Source organism: Chiloscyllium punctatum, chromosome 21, assembly GCF_047496795.1.
Source record: "Chiloscyllium punctatum isolate Juve2018m chromosome 21, sChiPun1.3, whole genome shotgun sequence".
Lineage (NCBI taxonomy): Eukaryota > Metazoa > Chordata > Chondrichthyes > Orectolobiformes > Hemiscylliidae > Chiloscyllium > Chiloscyllium punctatum.
This window is the reverse complement of record NC_092759.1, coordinates 19426034-19442019: the sequence shown is the minus strand read 5'-3', so window position 1 is coordinate 19442019 and position 15986 is coordinate 19426034. Positions and strand designations below refer to the sequence as shown.

General features: G+C 54.8%; 1 protein-coding gene across 1 annotated transcript in view; it reads right to left on the bottom strand.

Annotated features, from left to right (window-relative positions):
• Nucleotides 1–244: 244 nt before the first annotated feature.
• LOC140492473 (uncharacterized) overlaps nucleotides 245–15986 on the bottom strand; it is a 38480-nt gene continuing 22738 nt past the window's right edge. Inside the window, exons 8-12 of the mRNA XM_072591361.1 lie at nucleotides 14889–14951; nucleotides 5148–5250; nucleotides 2548–2681; nucleotides 399–502; nucleotides 245–316 (exon numbers count right to left, since the gene is read on the bottom strand). Coding sequence (XP_072447462.1) covers nucleotides 245–316; nucleotides 399–502; nucleotides 2548–2681; nucleotides 5148–5250; nucleotides 14889–14951 — 476 coding nt within the window. The remainder of the gene's footprint in view (nucleotides 317–398; nucleotides 503–2547; nucleotides 2682–5147; nucleotides 5251–14888; nucleotides 14952–15986) is intronic.

The window sequence follows — 15986 nt, the reverse complement described above, 5'->3', positions numbered from 1 at the left end:
GTGCAAACTCCACACAGTCAGTCGCCTGAGGCGGGAATTGAACCCGGGTCTCTGGCGCTGTGAGGCAGCAGTGCTAACCACTGTGCCACCGTGCCGCCCTCCGCCAACATTATCATCGTCAGGGCCTGCTTCCCCACCAAACTGTAGGCCGTGTGACCCAAGGAGAGAGCTGACACTTTTCAGCTTTGTTCGGACAGCTGTTTATTACGCTGCCGTGTAAATATTACTTTCTAAAATCTAACATTTATTGTTTTTCAGGTGCATCTTGGTGCCTGGCATCGGACTGAGACTGCATGAGTGACCTTTCACCTTTAACCTGGAAAACAAGATGGGAACAAACACATGCAGGTTAGTGATGGCCATCCTCCCTCCTGCTCTTCCTCCACACCAGCCCTTACCCAGGGTTTGGGCAAAGGATTACGATGGCTTCTGCAGTTGCTCAGCTCACTTACTGAGACTTGTCTCTCAGGGCCTGCTCTCAGGGAGCTCCTTGCGTCGTAATCTGAACAGGGCGGTAACCTCTCAGCATAGTTTCCGTGTTCAGTGCCCAGGACTCTGGGTCAGAAAGATTATGGCCACTCGGTAAGATTACGACCCTGTAGCCAACAATTCCCAGCACCGATAGGAAGTCAGGGTTAGACTGGGTGGGGTTATAAAGGGTGGGGGGTGAGTGGGATTAGACTGGGTGGGGTGATAAAGGGTGGGGGGTGAGTGGGATTAGACTGGGTGGGGTGATAAAGGGTGGGGGGAGAGAGTGGGATTAGACTGGGTGGGGTGATAAAGGATGGGGGGGGAGAGGGATTAGACTGGGTGGGGTGATAAAGGGTGGGGGGTGAGTGGGATTAGACTGGGTGGGGTGATAAAGGGTGGGGGGGAGAGAGTGGGATTAGACTGGGTGGGGTGATAAAGGGTCGGGGGGAGTGGGATTAGACTGGGTGGGGTGATAAAGGGTGGGGGGTGAGTGGGATTAGACTGGGTGGGGTGATAAAGGGTGGGGGGGAGAGAGTGGGATTAGACTGGGTGGGGTGATAAAGGGTCGGGGGGAGTGGGATTAGACTGGGTGGGGTGATAAAGGGTGGGGGGTGAGTGGGATTAGACTGGGTGGGGTGATAAAGGGTGGGGGGGGTGAGTGGGATTAGACTGGGTGGGGTGATAAAGGGTGGGGGGTGAGTGGGATTAGACTGGGTGGGGTGATAAAGGGTGGGGGGAGAGAGTGGGATTAGACTGGGTGGGGTGATAAAGGGTGGGGGGGAGTGGGATTAGACTGGGTGGGGTTATAAAGGGTGGGGGGGAGAGAGTGGGATTAGACTGGGTGGGGTGATAAAGGGTGGGGGGGAGGGATTAGACTGGGTGGGGTGATAAAGGGTGGGGGGTGAGTGGGATTAGACTGGGTGGGGTTATAAAGGGTGGGGGGGAGAGTGGGATTAGACTGGGTGGGGTGATAAAGGGTGGGGGGGGAGTGGGATTAGACTGGGTGGGGTTATAAAGGGTGGGGGGGAGTGGGATTAGACTGGGTGGGGTTATAAAGGGTGGGGGGTGAGTGGGATTAGACTGGGTGGGGTGATAAAGGGTGGGGGGGAGTGGGATTAGACTGGGTGGGGTTATAAAGGGTGGGGGGGAGGGATTAGACTGGGTGGGGTGATAAAGGGTGGGGGGTGAGTGGGATTAGACTGGGTGGGGTTATAAAGGGTGGGGGGGAGAGTGGGATTAGACTGGGTGGGGTGATAAAGGGTGGGGGGAGAGTGGGATTAGACTGGGTGGGGTGATAAAGGGTGGGGGGGAGAGTGGGATTAGACTGGGTGGGGTTATAAAGGGTGGGGGGGAGAGAGTGGGATTAGACTGGGTGGGGTGATAAAGGGTGGGGGGAGAGTGGGATTAGACTGGGTGGGGTGATAAAGGGTGGGGGGTGAGTGGGATTAGACTGGGTGGGGTGATAAAGGGTGGTGGGGGAGAGTGGGATTAGACTGGGTGGGGTGATAAAGGATGGGGGGGGAGAGGGATTAGACTGGGTGGGGTGATAAAGGGTGGGGGGAGAGTGGGATTAGACTGGGTGGGGTGATAAAGGGTGGGGGGAGTGGGATTAGACTGGGTGGGGTGATAAAGGGTGGGGGGAGAGAGTGGGATTAGACTGGGTGGGGTGATAAAGGGAGACAGCTCCATAGACAGACACACAGACAGACACATTCACACACAGACACATGTTCCAGCAGAGTTAAACCCTGATACCTCTGCAATGACTTTGTCAACCTGGGCCTTCCTGTTTTCCCCAGCTCCAGCAGCCTATCATCCTCCCTCCCAGAGGGCTAGGAAGGGCAGGCCATTCAGCCCCCCCCCCCCCCCCCCCTGTCCTCAGTCTGCCTGAACAACTGAGAGCTGGGGCAGGAGCTGGTTCCAGAATGGGCTGTGGGCACTGCCTTTCCTGGCCTTGAGCTTGTGGTGTGTACGAGGCCGGGGGGTGGGCGTGTTTCAGTGGGGGTCTGGTGGTGGTGTGGTGGGGGCTGCAGGCAGTAGTCTGGCCTGGTGGGGGTGGGGGGGGTGATGTTTTACCTGGGCTGGCTTGGTAGTGATAGTCACTCTCCAGATCATCACCACGGGTTGGTCTGCGTGAACTGCGCCTTTTAGCAAACGCCTGCCGTTCCTCATACTCTGCTGCCTCCTCACTCTGCTGCTGTTTCGCCTTCCTGCAGGAGGAGGGAACAGACACAGAGTCACCCTCCAGGCCTCGTCAGGGGCTGCTGGTAGGCCAGGCAGGACCAGGGCTCCAGCTAACAACTGGGTGTGACATTAACCCCCAGATCACCTCACTCACTGACAAACCCTGACCCCATCCACCAGGAGGGAGATGGATCACCCCGGGAGGAGAGGGGGACAGGAACAGGGCAGGCCATTCAGCCCCTCCTCCTCCAGCCTGTCACACAGGAACAGGACAGGCCATTCAGCCCCCTCTCCTCCAGCCTGTCACACAGGAACAGGGCAGGCCATTCAGCCCCTCCTCCTCCAGCCTGTCACACAGGAACAGGGCAGGGCATTCAGCCCCCTCTCCTCTAGCCTGTCACACAGGAACAGGAGGCCATTCAGCCCCCTCTCCTCTAGCCTGTCACACAGGAACAGGAGGCCATTCAGCCCCCTCTCCTCTAGCCTGTCACACAGGAACAGGAGGCCATTCAGCCCCCTCTCCTCTAGCCTGTCACACAGGAACAGGGCAGGCCATTCAGCCCCCTCTCCTCTAGCCTGTATCACAGGAACAGGAGGCCATTCAGCCCCCTCTCTTCTAGCCTGTATCACAGGAACAGGAGGCCATTCAGCCCCCTCCTCCAGCCTGTCACACAGGAACAGGAGGCCATTCAGCCCCTCCTCCAGCCTGCCACACAGGAACAGGAGGCCATTCAGCCCCCTCTCCTCCAGCCTGTCACACAGGAACAGGGCAGGCCATTCAGCCCCCTCTCCTCCAGCCTGTCACACAGGAACAGGGCAGGCCATTCAGCCCCCTCTCCTCCAGCCTGTCACACAGGAACAGGAGGCCATTCAGCCCCTCCTCCAGCCTGTCACACAGGAACAGGAGGCCATTCAGCCCCTCCTCCAGCCTGTCACACAGGAACAGGAGGCCATTCAGCCCCCTCTCCTCCAGCCTGTCACACAGGAACAGGAGGCCATTCAGCCCCCTCTCTTCTAGCCTGTCACACAGGAACAGGGCAGGGCATTCAGCCCCCTCTCCTCTAGCCTGTCACACAGGAACAGGAGGCCATTCAGCCCCCTCTCCTCTAGCCTGTCACACAGGAACAGGAGGCCATTCAGCCCCCTCTCTTCTAGCCTGTCACACAGGAACAGGGCAGGCCATTCAGCCCCCTCTCCTCGAGCCTGTATCACAGGAACAGGAGGCCATTCAGCCCCCTCTCCTCTAGCCTGGCACACAGTAACAGGAGACTATTCAGCCCCCTCTCTTCTAGCCTGTCACACAGGAACAGGAGGCCATTCAGCCCCCTCTCTTCTAGCCTGGCACATAGGAGGCGAAGGCCATTAGCCCCTTCTCCAGCCTGTTCCATAGCAGCAGAAGAGGCCGTTCTGCCCCTTGAGGTTATTCTGTTATACCACATATATAAACCTGTGTTTTATTGCGATCTACCTGTCTCAGTGCTGACAAGTTCCAACAGCCTTGGTTTGGAGGGGTGGGGGGAGCGTGGTGAGGATTCCAGATGACCCCCTTCCCCTTCCTGATGAGGTATTGAGCAGTCTCTGGTTTGAATGTCCTGCCCCTGTCCCCTCCTGGTTCTGGATTCCCTCCCCAGCCCCAGCACCAGTGGAAACTGTTTCTCCACAATGACCCCAGGCTGTCCTTGGATTGTGTGAGCAGTCAGTACCTCACCTCAGGAAAGGTTCACCTGCTCCTGCCCCTGTCCCTGCTCTGCTGGAAGATGCATTAGAGGGGAGGGAGGGGCAGGTAACTGTTAACATAGTGAGACTCATCATCCAGAAGGTCAGGCCGTGAGTTCAAATCCTCGCATTGCTGATACTGTCTGGCTGCAAGCGGCGAGGGTAGTGTCCCTACATTTGAGCCAGGAGGCCCGGGGTTCAGGTCCCACCTGAGGCGTGTCATAGCGTCTCTGAGCAGGCAGAGCTGGGTCAAAACGGGGGCCTACTCCAAGTTCATGCCTCACAAAGAGGCTGAGGGGGAGGTGGAGTGTGAGGGTGAGGTGATGGCCCTGTGAGTCTGGCTGAGGGAAGGGAGAGTGGGGTGGGGGGGGGGAGTGCAGTGACAAAGAGGACCCCTGACCTCTGAGGGTGTCAAGGCAGTATCCCATGGTCCCTGGGATCCTGCTGAGCCCGATGGTTTGGAAGCGGGGTCCAAGTTGTGCCCCTTGGGCTGATGGCGGCCTCTGAGGGTGATGGAGGGAGCGTCCTGGAGGTTGGGTTGGAGGTGAATGGGAGGGGCAGGAGGATTGTGGGCCTCACTTCCTGACTCTTTGTCGTCGAGTGCTGGAGAGTACAGTGGCTCGGACAGCCCACCCACACCCCCTCCCAGCTGGGAGTGGAGGATTGGGGGGGGCGGGGGGTGAGTGTTAGCAGCCAAGGGGGCCACAGGAAGGAACAGGGCTCAGGCAGTAGACACCGAGTTGAGCAAAGGCCACGGGCTGTGACTGCACACTTACTTGAGCCGCCTGTACCAGAAATAATAAATGAGGGCAGCAACGAGGGCCACTCCGACTCCCACTCCAACCAACTTCGCCAAACACTGCTGGAAAAATCCCCCAGCTACCGGGAAAGAAACAACATCCAGAGGTTAGTCAGACACACAGCAGGGGGTGGGGAGGGGGGGAAATCAGGGCAAAGGGAGGTGCCAGAGGGGGGCAGGGGTGTAGGCTAGGGAAGTAGGACGAGGAGAGCCAAGGTGGGGGAGGAGGTGGGGGGCACGAGGCGGGGGAGGGAGAGAGAGAGAGAGAGAGGAGGTGAGGGCAGGGATGGACAAGTGGATAGGTACAAAGGGATAAGAGGAGAGAGAGAGAGCGAGGAGAGGTGGAGGGGGGGGGGGAGAGAGTTGGCCAAGACAGAGGGTGAAGGAGAAGTGGGGGGGGGGGGGGGGGGGGGAAGGGGAAAGAGACAGAGAGCGCGAGGGGAAAGGAAGATGGTGGGGGGGCTGGTGGAGAGGGCAAAGAGGGAACTCTACAAGGAGCAATGGAGAGAGATTGGAGCTAAAGAGGAATGAGGGGAGAGCGAGATGAAGAGGAGGGGTGGGATGGAAGGGGAAGAATGAGATTATAAGCAAGAGATAAAGGCACAGGAGAGAAATAATTGATGGAAGAAAATAAGGAGAGAGCTGGGAGAGCAATGGAAACAGAATCAGTGAGGGAAAGGGAAAAGGTGGAGGGAGAGAGGGAGGTCATTAAAAAAAGAGATAAAAGAGAGCTTGAGAAAAAGATGGGAAGAGGTAAGTTGAAAAGCAAGGGACAGCCGAGTGTTGAGGTGATGGGGGGGAGAATGAACATCAGGTGGAAAGGAGAGAGAGAGAGATCATCTGAATGTGAAGCCAGTCAGGGCCAGAGTGAGCTGACCAGGAGATGGAGACCAACTCGGGAGAGAGTTATCGCTGGACATCAATTGGACAAGGAGGTGGGCAAGGGCCCTGAGACCCACACAACAGCAAGATCCCAATACCTGTCCCCGATCTGTGCTCAGTTGCCAATTTGGCATCCAGCCTGACCGCGAGAGAGGTGTGTGTATGATACGGTATGACTGTAGGGGAGGGTGTGTGTATTATACGGTATGACTGTAGGGGAGGGTGTGTGTATGATACGGTATGACTGTAGGGGAGGGTGTGTGTATGATACGGTATGACTGTAGGGGAGGGTGTGTGTATGATACGGTATGACTGTAGGGGAGGGTGTGTGTGATATACTGTATGACTGTAGGGGAGGGTGTGTGTATGATACGGTATGACTGTAGGGGAGGGTGTGTGTGATATACTGTATGACTGTAGGGGAGGGAGTGTGTATGATACGGTATGACTGTAGGGGAGCGTGTGTGTATGATACGGTATGACTGTAGGGGAGGGTGTGTGTATGATACGGTATGACTGTAGGGGAGGGTGTGTGTATGATACGGTATGACTGTAGGGGAGGGTGTGTGTATGATACGGTATGACTGTAGGGGAGGGTGTGTGTGATATACTGTATGACTGTAGGGGAGGGAGTGTGTATGATACGGTATGACTGTATGGGTGGGTGTGTGTATGATACGGTATGACTGTAGGGGAGGGTGTGTGTGATATACTGTATGACTGTAGGGGAGGGTGTGTGTATGATACGGTATGACTGTAGGGGAGGGTGTGTGTGATATACTGTATGACTGTAGGGGAGGGAGTGTGTATGATACGGTATGACTGTAGGGGAGGGTGTGTGTATGATACGGTATGACTGTAGGGGAGGGTGTGTGTGATATACTGTATGACTGTAGGGGAGGGTGTGTGTATGATACGGTATGACTGTAGGGGAGGGTGTGTGTGATATACTGTATGACTGTAGGGGAGGGAGTGTGTATGATACGGTATGACTGTAGGGGAGGGTGTGTGTATGATACGGTATGACTGTAGGGGAGGGTGTGTGTGATATACTGTATGACTGTAGGGGAGGGAGTGTGTATGATACGGTATGACTGTAGGGGAGGGTGTGTGTGATATACTGTATGACTGTAGGGGAGGGAGTGTGTGATACGGTATGACTGTAGGGGAGGGTGTGTGTATGATACGGTATGACTGTAGGGGAGGGTGTGTGTGATATACTGTATGACTGTAGGGGAGGGAGTGTGTATGATACGGTATGACTGTAGGGGAGGGTGTGTGTATGATACGGTATGACTGTAGGGGAGGGAGTGTGTATGATACGGTATGACTGTAGGGGAGGGTGTGTGTGATATACTGTATGACTGTAGGGGAGGGTGTGTGCGATATGGCATTCCTGTAGGTGAGGATGTGTATATGTGACAGGTGTATGTGTGTATGATGTATGGGAGGGTGTGCGTGATACAACACACCTGTTTGTGAGGGTGTGTGAGACACAGTATACCTATAGGTGAGGGTGTGTGTGATACAGTATGTTTGTAGGGGAGGGTGTATGTGATATTGCATGCATGTAGTGGAGGGTGTGAGAGATACAGAATCCCTGTAGGGAGAGTTTGTGAGATACAGTGTACCTGTAGGGGAGGGTGTGTGTGATACATTGCACCTGTAGGGGAGGGTTGTGAGATACAGTGTACCTGTAGGGGATGGTGTGTGTGATATAGTGTGCCTGTTAGGGAGGGTGTGAGAGATACTGTACACCTGTAGGGGATGGTGTGTGTGATACAGTACACCTGTAGGGGATGGTGTGTGTGATACAGTACACCTGTAGGGGAGGGTGAGTGTGATGCAGTGTACCTGTAGGGGATGGTGTGTGTGATACAGTACACCTCTAGGGGATGGTGTGTGTGTGATTCAGTGTACCTGTAGGGGAGGGTGAGTGTGACGCAGTGTACCTGTAGGGGAGGGTGAGTGTGATGCAGTGTACCTGTAGGGGAGGGTGTGTGTGATACAGTACACCTCTAGGGGATGGTGTGTGTGTGATTCAGTGTACCTGTAGGGGAGGGTGAGTGTGACGCAGTGTACCTGTAGGGGATGGTGTGTGTGATACAGTACACCTGTAGGGGAGGGTGTGTGTGATACAGTACACCTCTAGGGGATGGTGTGTGTGTGATTCAGTGTACCTGTAGGGGAGGGTGAGTGTGACGCAGTGTACCTGTAGGGGATGGTGTGTGTGATACAGTGTACCTGTAGGGGAGGGTGAGTGTGACACAGTGTACCTGTAGGGGATGGTGTGTGTGTGATACAGTACACCTGTAGGGGAGGGTGAGTGTGACACAGTGTACCTGTAGGGGAGGGTGAGTGTGACGCAGTGTACCTGTAGGGGATGGTGTGTGTGTGATACAGTGTACCTGTAGGGGAGGGTGAGTGTGACGCAGTGTACCTGTAGGGGATGGTGTGTGTGATACAGTACACCTGTAGGGGAGGGTGAGTGTGACACAGTGTACCTGTAGGGGATGGTGTGTGTGTGATACAGTACACCTGTAGGGGAGGGTGAGTGTGATACAGTGTACCTGTAGGGGATGGTGTGTGTGTGATACAGTACACCTGTAGGGGAGGGTGAGTGTGATACAGTGTACCTGTAGGGGAGGGTGTGTGTGACGCAGTGTACCTGTAGGGGATGGTGTGTGTGTGATACAGTACACCTGTAGGGGAGGGTGAGTGTGATACAGTGTACCTGTAGGGGATGGTGTGTGTGATACAGCACACCTGTAGGGGAGGGTGAGTGTGACGCAGTGTACCTGTAGGGGATGGTGTGTGTGTGATACAGTACACCTGTAGGGGATGGTGTGTGTGATACAGTACACCTGTAGGGGATGGTGTGTGTGATACCGTACACCTGTAGGGGATGGTGTGTGTGATACAGTACACCTGTAGGGGATGGTGTGTGTGATACAGTACACCTGTAGGGGAGGGTGTGTGTGACACAGTGTACCTGTAGGGGAGGGTGTGTGTGACACAGTGTACCTGTAGGGGAGGGTGTGTGTGATACGGTACACCTGTAGGGGAGGGTGAGTGTGACGCAGTGTACCTGTAGGGGATGGTGTGTGTGATACAGTGTACCTGTAGGGGAGGGTGTGTGTGATACAGTGTACCTGTAGGGGAGGGTGTGTGTGATACAGTGTACCTGTAGGGGAGGGTGTGTGTGTGATACAGTACACCTGTAGGGGAGGGTGAGTGTGATGCAGTGTACCTGTAGGGGAGGGTGAGTGTGACACAGTGTACCTGTAGGGGATGGTGTGTGTGTGATTCAGTGTACCTGTAGGGGAGGGTGAGTGTGATGCAGTGTACCTGTAGGGGAGGGTGTGTGTGATACAGTGTACCTGTAGGGGAGGGTGTGTGATACAGTGTACCTGTAGGGGAGGGTGAGTGTGACGCAGTGTACCTGTAGGGGATGGTGTGTGTGATACAGTACGCCTGTAGGGGAGGGTGTGTGTGTGATACAGTACACCTGTAGGGGAGGGTGAGTGTGACGCAGTGTACCTGTAGGGGATGGTGTGTGTGATACAGTACACCTGTAGGGGAGGGTGTGTGTGTGATACAGTGTACCTGTAGGGGAGGGTGAGTGTGACACAGTGTACCTGTAGGGGAGGGTGAGTGTGACGCAGTGTACCTGTAGGGGATGGTGTGTGTGATACAGTACACCTGTAGGGGATGGTGTGTGTGATACAGTACACCTGTAGGGGAGGGTGAGTGTGATGCAGTGTACCCGTAGGGGATGGTGTGTGTGTGATACAGTACACCTGTAGGGGATGGTGTGTGTGATGCAGTGTACCTGTAGGGGAGGGTGTGTGTGATACAGTACACCTGTAGGGGATGGTGTGTGTGATACAGTACACCTGTAGGGGAGGGTGAGTGTGACACAGTGTACTTGTAGGGGATGGTGTGTGTGTGATACAGTACACCTGTAGGGGAGGGTGTGTGTGATACAGTACACCTGTAGGGGAGGGTGTGTGTGACGCAGTGTACCTGTAGGGGAGGGTGAGTGTGACGCAGTGTACCTGTAGGGGAGGGTGAGTGTGACGCAGTGTACCTGTAGGGGATGGTGTGTGTGTGATACAGTACACCTGTAGGGGAGGGTGTGTGTGTGATGCAGTGTACCTGTAGGGGAGGGTGAGTGTGACGCAGTGTACCTGTAGGGGATGGTGTGTGTGTGATACAGTACACCTGTAGGGGAGGGTGTGTGTGACGCAGTGTACCTGTAGGGGAGGGTGTGTGTGACGCAGTGTACCTGTAGGGGAGGGTGAGTGTGACGCAGTGTACCTGTAGGGGAGGGTGAGTGTGATGCAGTGTACCTGTAGGGGAGAGTGTGTGTGATGCAGTGTACCTGTAGGGGAGGGTGAGTGTGATACGGTACACCTGTAGGGGAGGGTGAGTGTGACGCAGTGTACCTGTAGGGGATGGTGTGTGTGATACAGTGTACCTGTAGGGGAGGGTGTGTGTGATACAGTGTACCTGTAGGGGATGGTGTGTGTGATGCAGTGTACCTGTAGGGGAGGGTGTGTGAGATACAGTGTACCTGTAGGGGAGGGTGTGTGTGACACAGTGTACCTGTAGGGGAGGGTGTGTGTGATGCAGTGTACCTGTAGGGGAGGGTGTGTGAGATACAGTGTACCTGTAGGGGAGGGTGTGTGTGACGCAGTGTACCTGTAGGGGATGGTGTGTGTGATACAGTGTACCTGTAGGGGATGGTGTGTGTGATACAGTGTACCTGTAGGGGATGGTGTGTGTGATGCAGTGTACCTGTAGGGGAGGGTGTGTGAGATACAGTGTACCTGTAGGGGAGGGTGTGTGTGACACAGTGTACCTGTAGGGGAGGGTGTGTGTGATGCAGTGTACCTGTAGGGGAGGGTGTGTGAGATACAGTGTACCTGTAGGGGAGGGTGTGTGTGACGCAGTGTACCTGTAGGGGATGGTGTGTGTGATACAGTGTACCTGTAGGGGATGGTGTGTGTGATACAGTGTACCTGTAGGGGAGGGTGTGTGTGATACAGTGTCCCTGTAGGGGAGGGTGTGTGTGACGCAGTGTACCTGTAGGGGAGGGTGTGTGTGATACAGTGTACCTGTAGGGGAGGGTGTGTGTGATGCAGTGTACCTGTAGGGGATGGTGAGTGTGACACAGTACACCTGTAGGGGAGGGTGTGTGTGATACAGTGTACCTGTAGGGGATGGTGTGTGTGATACAGTGTACCTGTAGGGGAGGGTGTGTGTGATACAGTGTACCTGTAGGGGAGGGTGAGTGTGATACAGTGTACCTGTAGGGGAGGGTGAGTGTGATGCAGTGTACCTGTAGGGGAGGGTGAGTGTGATGCAGTGTACCTGTAGGGGAGGGTGAGTGTGACGCAGTGTACCTGTAGGGGAGGGTGAGTGTGACGCAGTGTACCTGTAGGGGAGGGTGTGTGTGTGATACAGTGTACCTGTAGGGGAGGGTGTGTGTGTGATACAGTGTACCTGTAGGGGAGGGTGTGTGTGATACAGTGTACCTGTAGGGGATGGTGTGTGTGATACAGTGTACCTGTAGGGGAGGGTGAGTGTGATGCAGTGTACCTGTAGGGGAGGGTGTGTGTGATGCAGTGTACCTGTAGGGGAGGGTGTGTGTGATGCAGTGTACCTGTAGGGGATGGTGTGTGTGATACAGTGTACCTGTAGGGGAGGGTGAGTGTGACACAGTGTACCTGTAGGGGAGGGTGTGTGTGTGATACAGTACACCTGTAGGGGAGGGTGAGTGTGATGCAGTGTACCTGTAGGGGAGGGTGAGTGTGACACAGTGTACCTTTAGGGGATGGTGTGTGTGTGATTCAGTGTACCTGTAGGGGAGGGTGAGTGTGACGCAGTGTACCTGTAGGGGATGGTGTGTGTGATACAGTGTACCTGTAGGGGAGGGTGTGTGATACAGTGTACCTGTAGGGGAGGGTGAGTGTGACGCAGTGTACCTGTAGGGGATGGTGTGTGTGATACAGTACACCTGTAGGGGAGGGTGTGTGTGTGATACAGTACACCTGTAGGGGAGGGTGAGTGTGACGCAGTGTACCTGTAGGGGATGGTGTGTGTGATACAGTGTACCTGTAGGGGATGGTGTGTGTGATACAGTGTACCTGTAGGGGAGGGTGTGTGATACAGTGTACCTGTAGGGGAGGGTGAGTGTGACGCAGTGTACCTGTAGGGGATGGTGTGTGTGATACAGTACACCTGTAGGGGAGGGTGTGTGTGTGATACAGTACACCTGTAGGGGAGGGTGAGTGTGACGCAGTGTACCTGTAGGGGATGGTGAGTGTGATACAGTGTACCTGTAGGGGAGGGTGTGTGTGTGATACAGTACACCTGTAGGGGAGGGTGAGTGTGACGCAGTGTACCTGTAGGGGATGGTGTGTGTGTGATACAGTACACCTGTAGGGGAGGGTGAGTGTGACGCAGTGTACCTGTAGGGGATGGTGTGTGTGTGATATAGTACACCTGTAGGGGAGGGTGAGTGTGACGCAGTGTACCTGTAGGGGAGGGTGAGTGTGACACAGTGTACCTGTAGGGGATGGTGTGTGTGTGATACAGTACACCTGTAGGGGAGGGTGAGTGTGACGCAGTGTACCTGTAGGGGAGGGTGAGTGTGACACAGTGTACCTGTAGGGGATGGTGTGTGTGTGATACAGTACACCTGTAGGGGAGGGTGAGTGTGACACAGTGTACCTGTAGGGGAGGGTGTGTGTGATACAGTGTACCTGTAGGGGAGGGTGAGTGTGACACAGTGTACCTGTAGGGGATGGTGTGTGTGTGATACAGTACACCTGTAGGGGAGGGTGAGTGTGACGCAGTGTACCTGTAGGGGAGGGTGAGTGTGATACAGTACACCTGTAGGGGTTGGTGTGTGTGTGATACAGTGTACCTGTAGGGGAGGGTGTGTGTGACGCAGTGTACCTGTAGGGGAGGGTGAGTGTGACACAGTGTACCTGTAGGGGATGGTGTGTGTGTGATACAGTACACCTGTAGGGGATGGTGAGTGTGACGCAGTACACCTGTAGGGGATGGTGAGTGTGACACAGTACACCTGTAGGGGAGGGTGTGTGTGATACAGTGTACCTGTAGGGGAGGGTGTGTGTGATACAGTGTACCTGTAGGGGAGGGTGAGTGTGACGCAGTGTACCTGTAGGGGAGGGTGTGTGTGATACAGTGTACCTGTAGGGGAGGGTGAGTGTGACGCAGTGTACCTGTAGGGGAGGGTGAGTGTGACGCAGTGTACCTGTAGGGGATGGTGAGTGTGACACAGTGTACCTGTAGGGGAGGGTGAGTGTGACGCAGTGTACCTGTAGGGGAGGGTGAGTGTGACGCAGTGTACCTGTAGGGGATGGTGTGTGTGATACAGTACACCTGTAGGGGAGGGTGAGTGTGACGCAGTGTACCTGTAGGGGATGGTGTGTGTGTGATACAGTGTACCTGTAGGGGAGGGTGTGTGTGTGATACAGTGTACCTGTAGGGGATGGTGTGTGTGATACAGTGTACCTGTAGGGGAGGGTGTGTGTGTGATACAGTGTACCTGTAGGGGATGGTGTGTGTGATACAGTGTACCTGTAGGGGAGGGTGAGTGTGTGATACAGTGTACCTGTAGGGGAGGGTGTGTGTGATACAGTGTACCTGTAGGGGAGGGTGAATGTGATACAGTGTACCTGTAGGGGATGGTGTGTGTGACGCAGTGTACCTGTAGGGGAGGGTGTGTGTGATGCAGTGTACCTGTAGGGGAGGGTGAGTGTGATGCAGTGTACCTGTAGGGGAGGGTGTGTGTGATGCAGTGTACCTGTAGGGGAGGGTGTGTGAGATACAGTGTACCTGTAGGGGAGGGTGAGTGTGACGCAGTGTACCTGTGGGGGAGTGTGTGTGTGATACAGTGTACCTGTAGGGGATGGTGTGTGTGATACAGTGTACCTGTAGGGGAGGGTGAGTGTGATGCAGTGTACCTGTAGGGGAGGGTGTGTGTGATGCAGTGTACCTGTAGGGGAGGGTGTGTGTGATACAGTACACCTGTAGGGGAGGGTGTGTGTGATGCAGTGTACCTGTAGGGCAGGGTGTGTGTGATGCAGTGTACCTGTAGGGGAGGGTGTGTGAGATACAGTGTACCTGTAGGGGAGGGTGTGTGAGATACAGTGTACCTGTAGGGGAGGGTGAGTGTGACGCAGTGTACCTGTAGGGGAGGGTGTGTGTGATACAGTGTACCTGTAGGGGAGGGTGAGTGTGATGCAGTGTACCTGTAGGGGAGGGTGTGTGAGATGCAGTGTACCTGTAGGGGAGGGTGAGTGTGACGCAGTGTACCTGTAGGGGAGGGTGAGTGTGACGCAGTGTACCTGTAGGGGAGGGTGTGTGAGATGCAGTGTACCTGTAGGGGAGGGTGAGTGTGACGCAGTGTACCTGTAGGGGAGGGTGAGTGTGACACAGTGTACCTGTAGGGGAGGGTGAGTGTGACACAGTGTACCTGTAGGGGAGGGTGTGTGAGATGCAGTGTACCTGTAGGGGAGGGTGAGTGTGACGCAGTGTACCTGTAGGGGAGGGTGAGTGTGACACAGTGTACCTGTAGGGGAGGGTGTGTGAGATACAGTGTACCTGTAGGGGAGGGTGTGTGAGATACCGTACGCCTGTAGGGGAGGGTGTGTGTGATACAGTGTACCTGTAGGGGAGGGTGTGTGAGATACCGTACGCCTGTAGGGGATGGTGTGTGAGATACCGTACGCCTGTAGGGGATGGTGTGTGAGATACCGTACGCCCGTAGGGGAGCCTGTGTTTGAGGGATGGTCAGTACCTGCACGCTTCGGTCTGATGAAGTATCCTGTATTGTAGAACTTATCATACACTGGGTATGTGACTGTGGAGAATGAACAACAAAGAGTTAACAGGGCAGAGTGCAAGAACATTAACTGAACAGAAACACACAACATGTTCACCCCTCTTGCCAGGCACCTACAAGTTCCCCTCAGAGTCACTCACCATCTTGTTGTTCTTTCAGTGTCACTGGGTCAACATTTTGGAAGCCCCTCCCTGAACACCAAGGAATGTGGCCAATCAAGGAGGAAGTTCCCCACCAACTCCTCAGGGGGGATATTCCCGATGGGCAATAAATGCAGGCCTAGCCTCCACATCCCTGGAAAAACCTACCTCCCAATTTACCTACAACAGGACTTTCAAAGCACCTCCTTCAAAATTGTGGACGTGAAACGTTAACTCTGATTTACCTCCACAGATGCTGCCAGACCTGCTGAGTTTTCTCCAGCAATTTCTCTTTTTGTTTCAAAGTCCTTTTGCAGTCTGTGCCATGACCCAATTTGCTCAGCTATATGTTCACTCCATCTACCTTTCAGAGTCCCATCGGTGACAGCAGAAACACTCCTCTCACTCCCTCAGTTGAGCTGCTGCTCCCAGTAGGATTCTCATTCTGGGCCTCCCTCAGTCTAAAAACCTTAGACTGGCTCAAAAGCACAAGTGGGCTGACATTGCCTGGTCTGGTTACACAAAGAACGCTCCAGCTCTGCTCTCATCCGCAAAAGCTGCTCACGATTCAAGGTTCAACCAACATCCCATTTCATGTGAGCCGCATTTATTGAGGATTTTGCAAGGAATTGGAGGGTTTGGGTTATTAGGTGTCTGCCTGTCTGCATGTATCTGGGTGTGTCTGCCTGCATCTGCCTCCCTGTCTGGGTGTCGAGTCATGTGTTTTGCTGCTAGCAGCTCCTGCAGCTAACTGGACCGTTTGAAGCGTACCCACCATGAGATTTTGCTGTGAGAGAGGTTTGGAGACAAGTGAGCATTTGGGAGCAGTTAAAACTGTGATAGTGTTGGGGGGTTGGTAGTTGACATCAGGCAAGGCCTGTACCTGGACCTGGACAGTGCTGTGTGTGTGTGT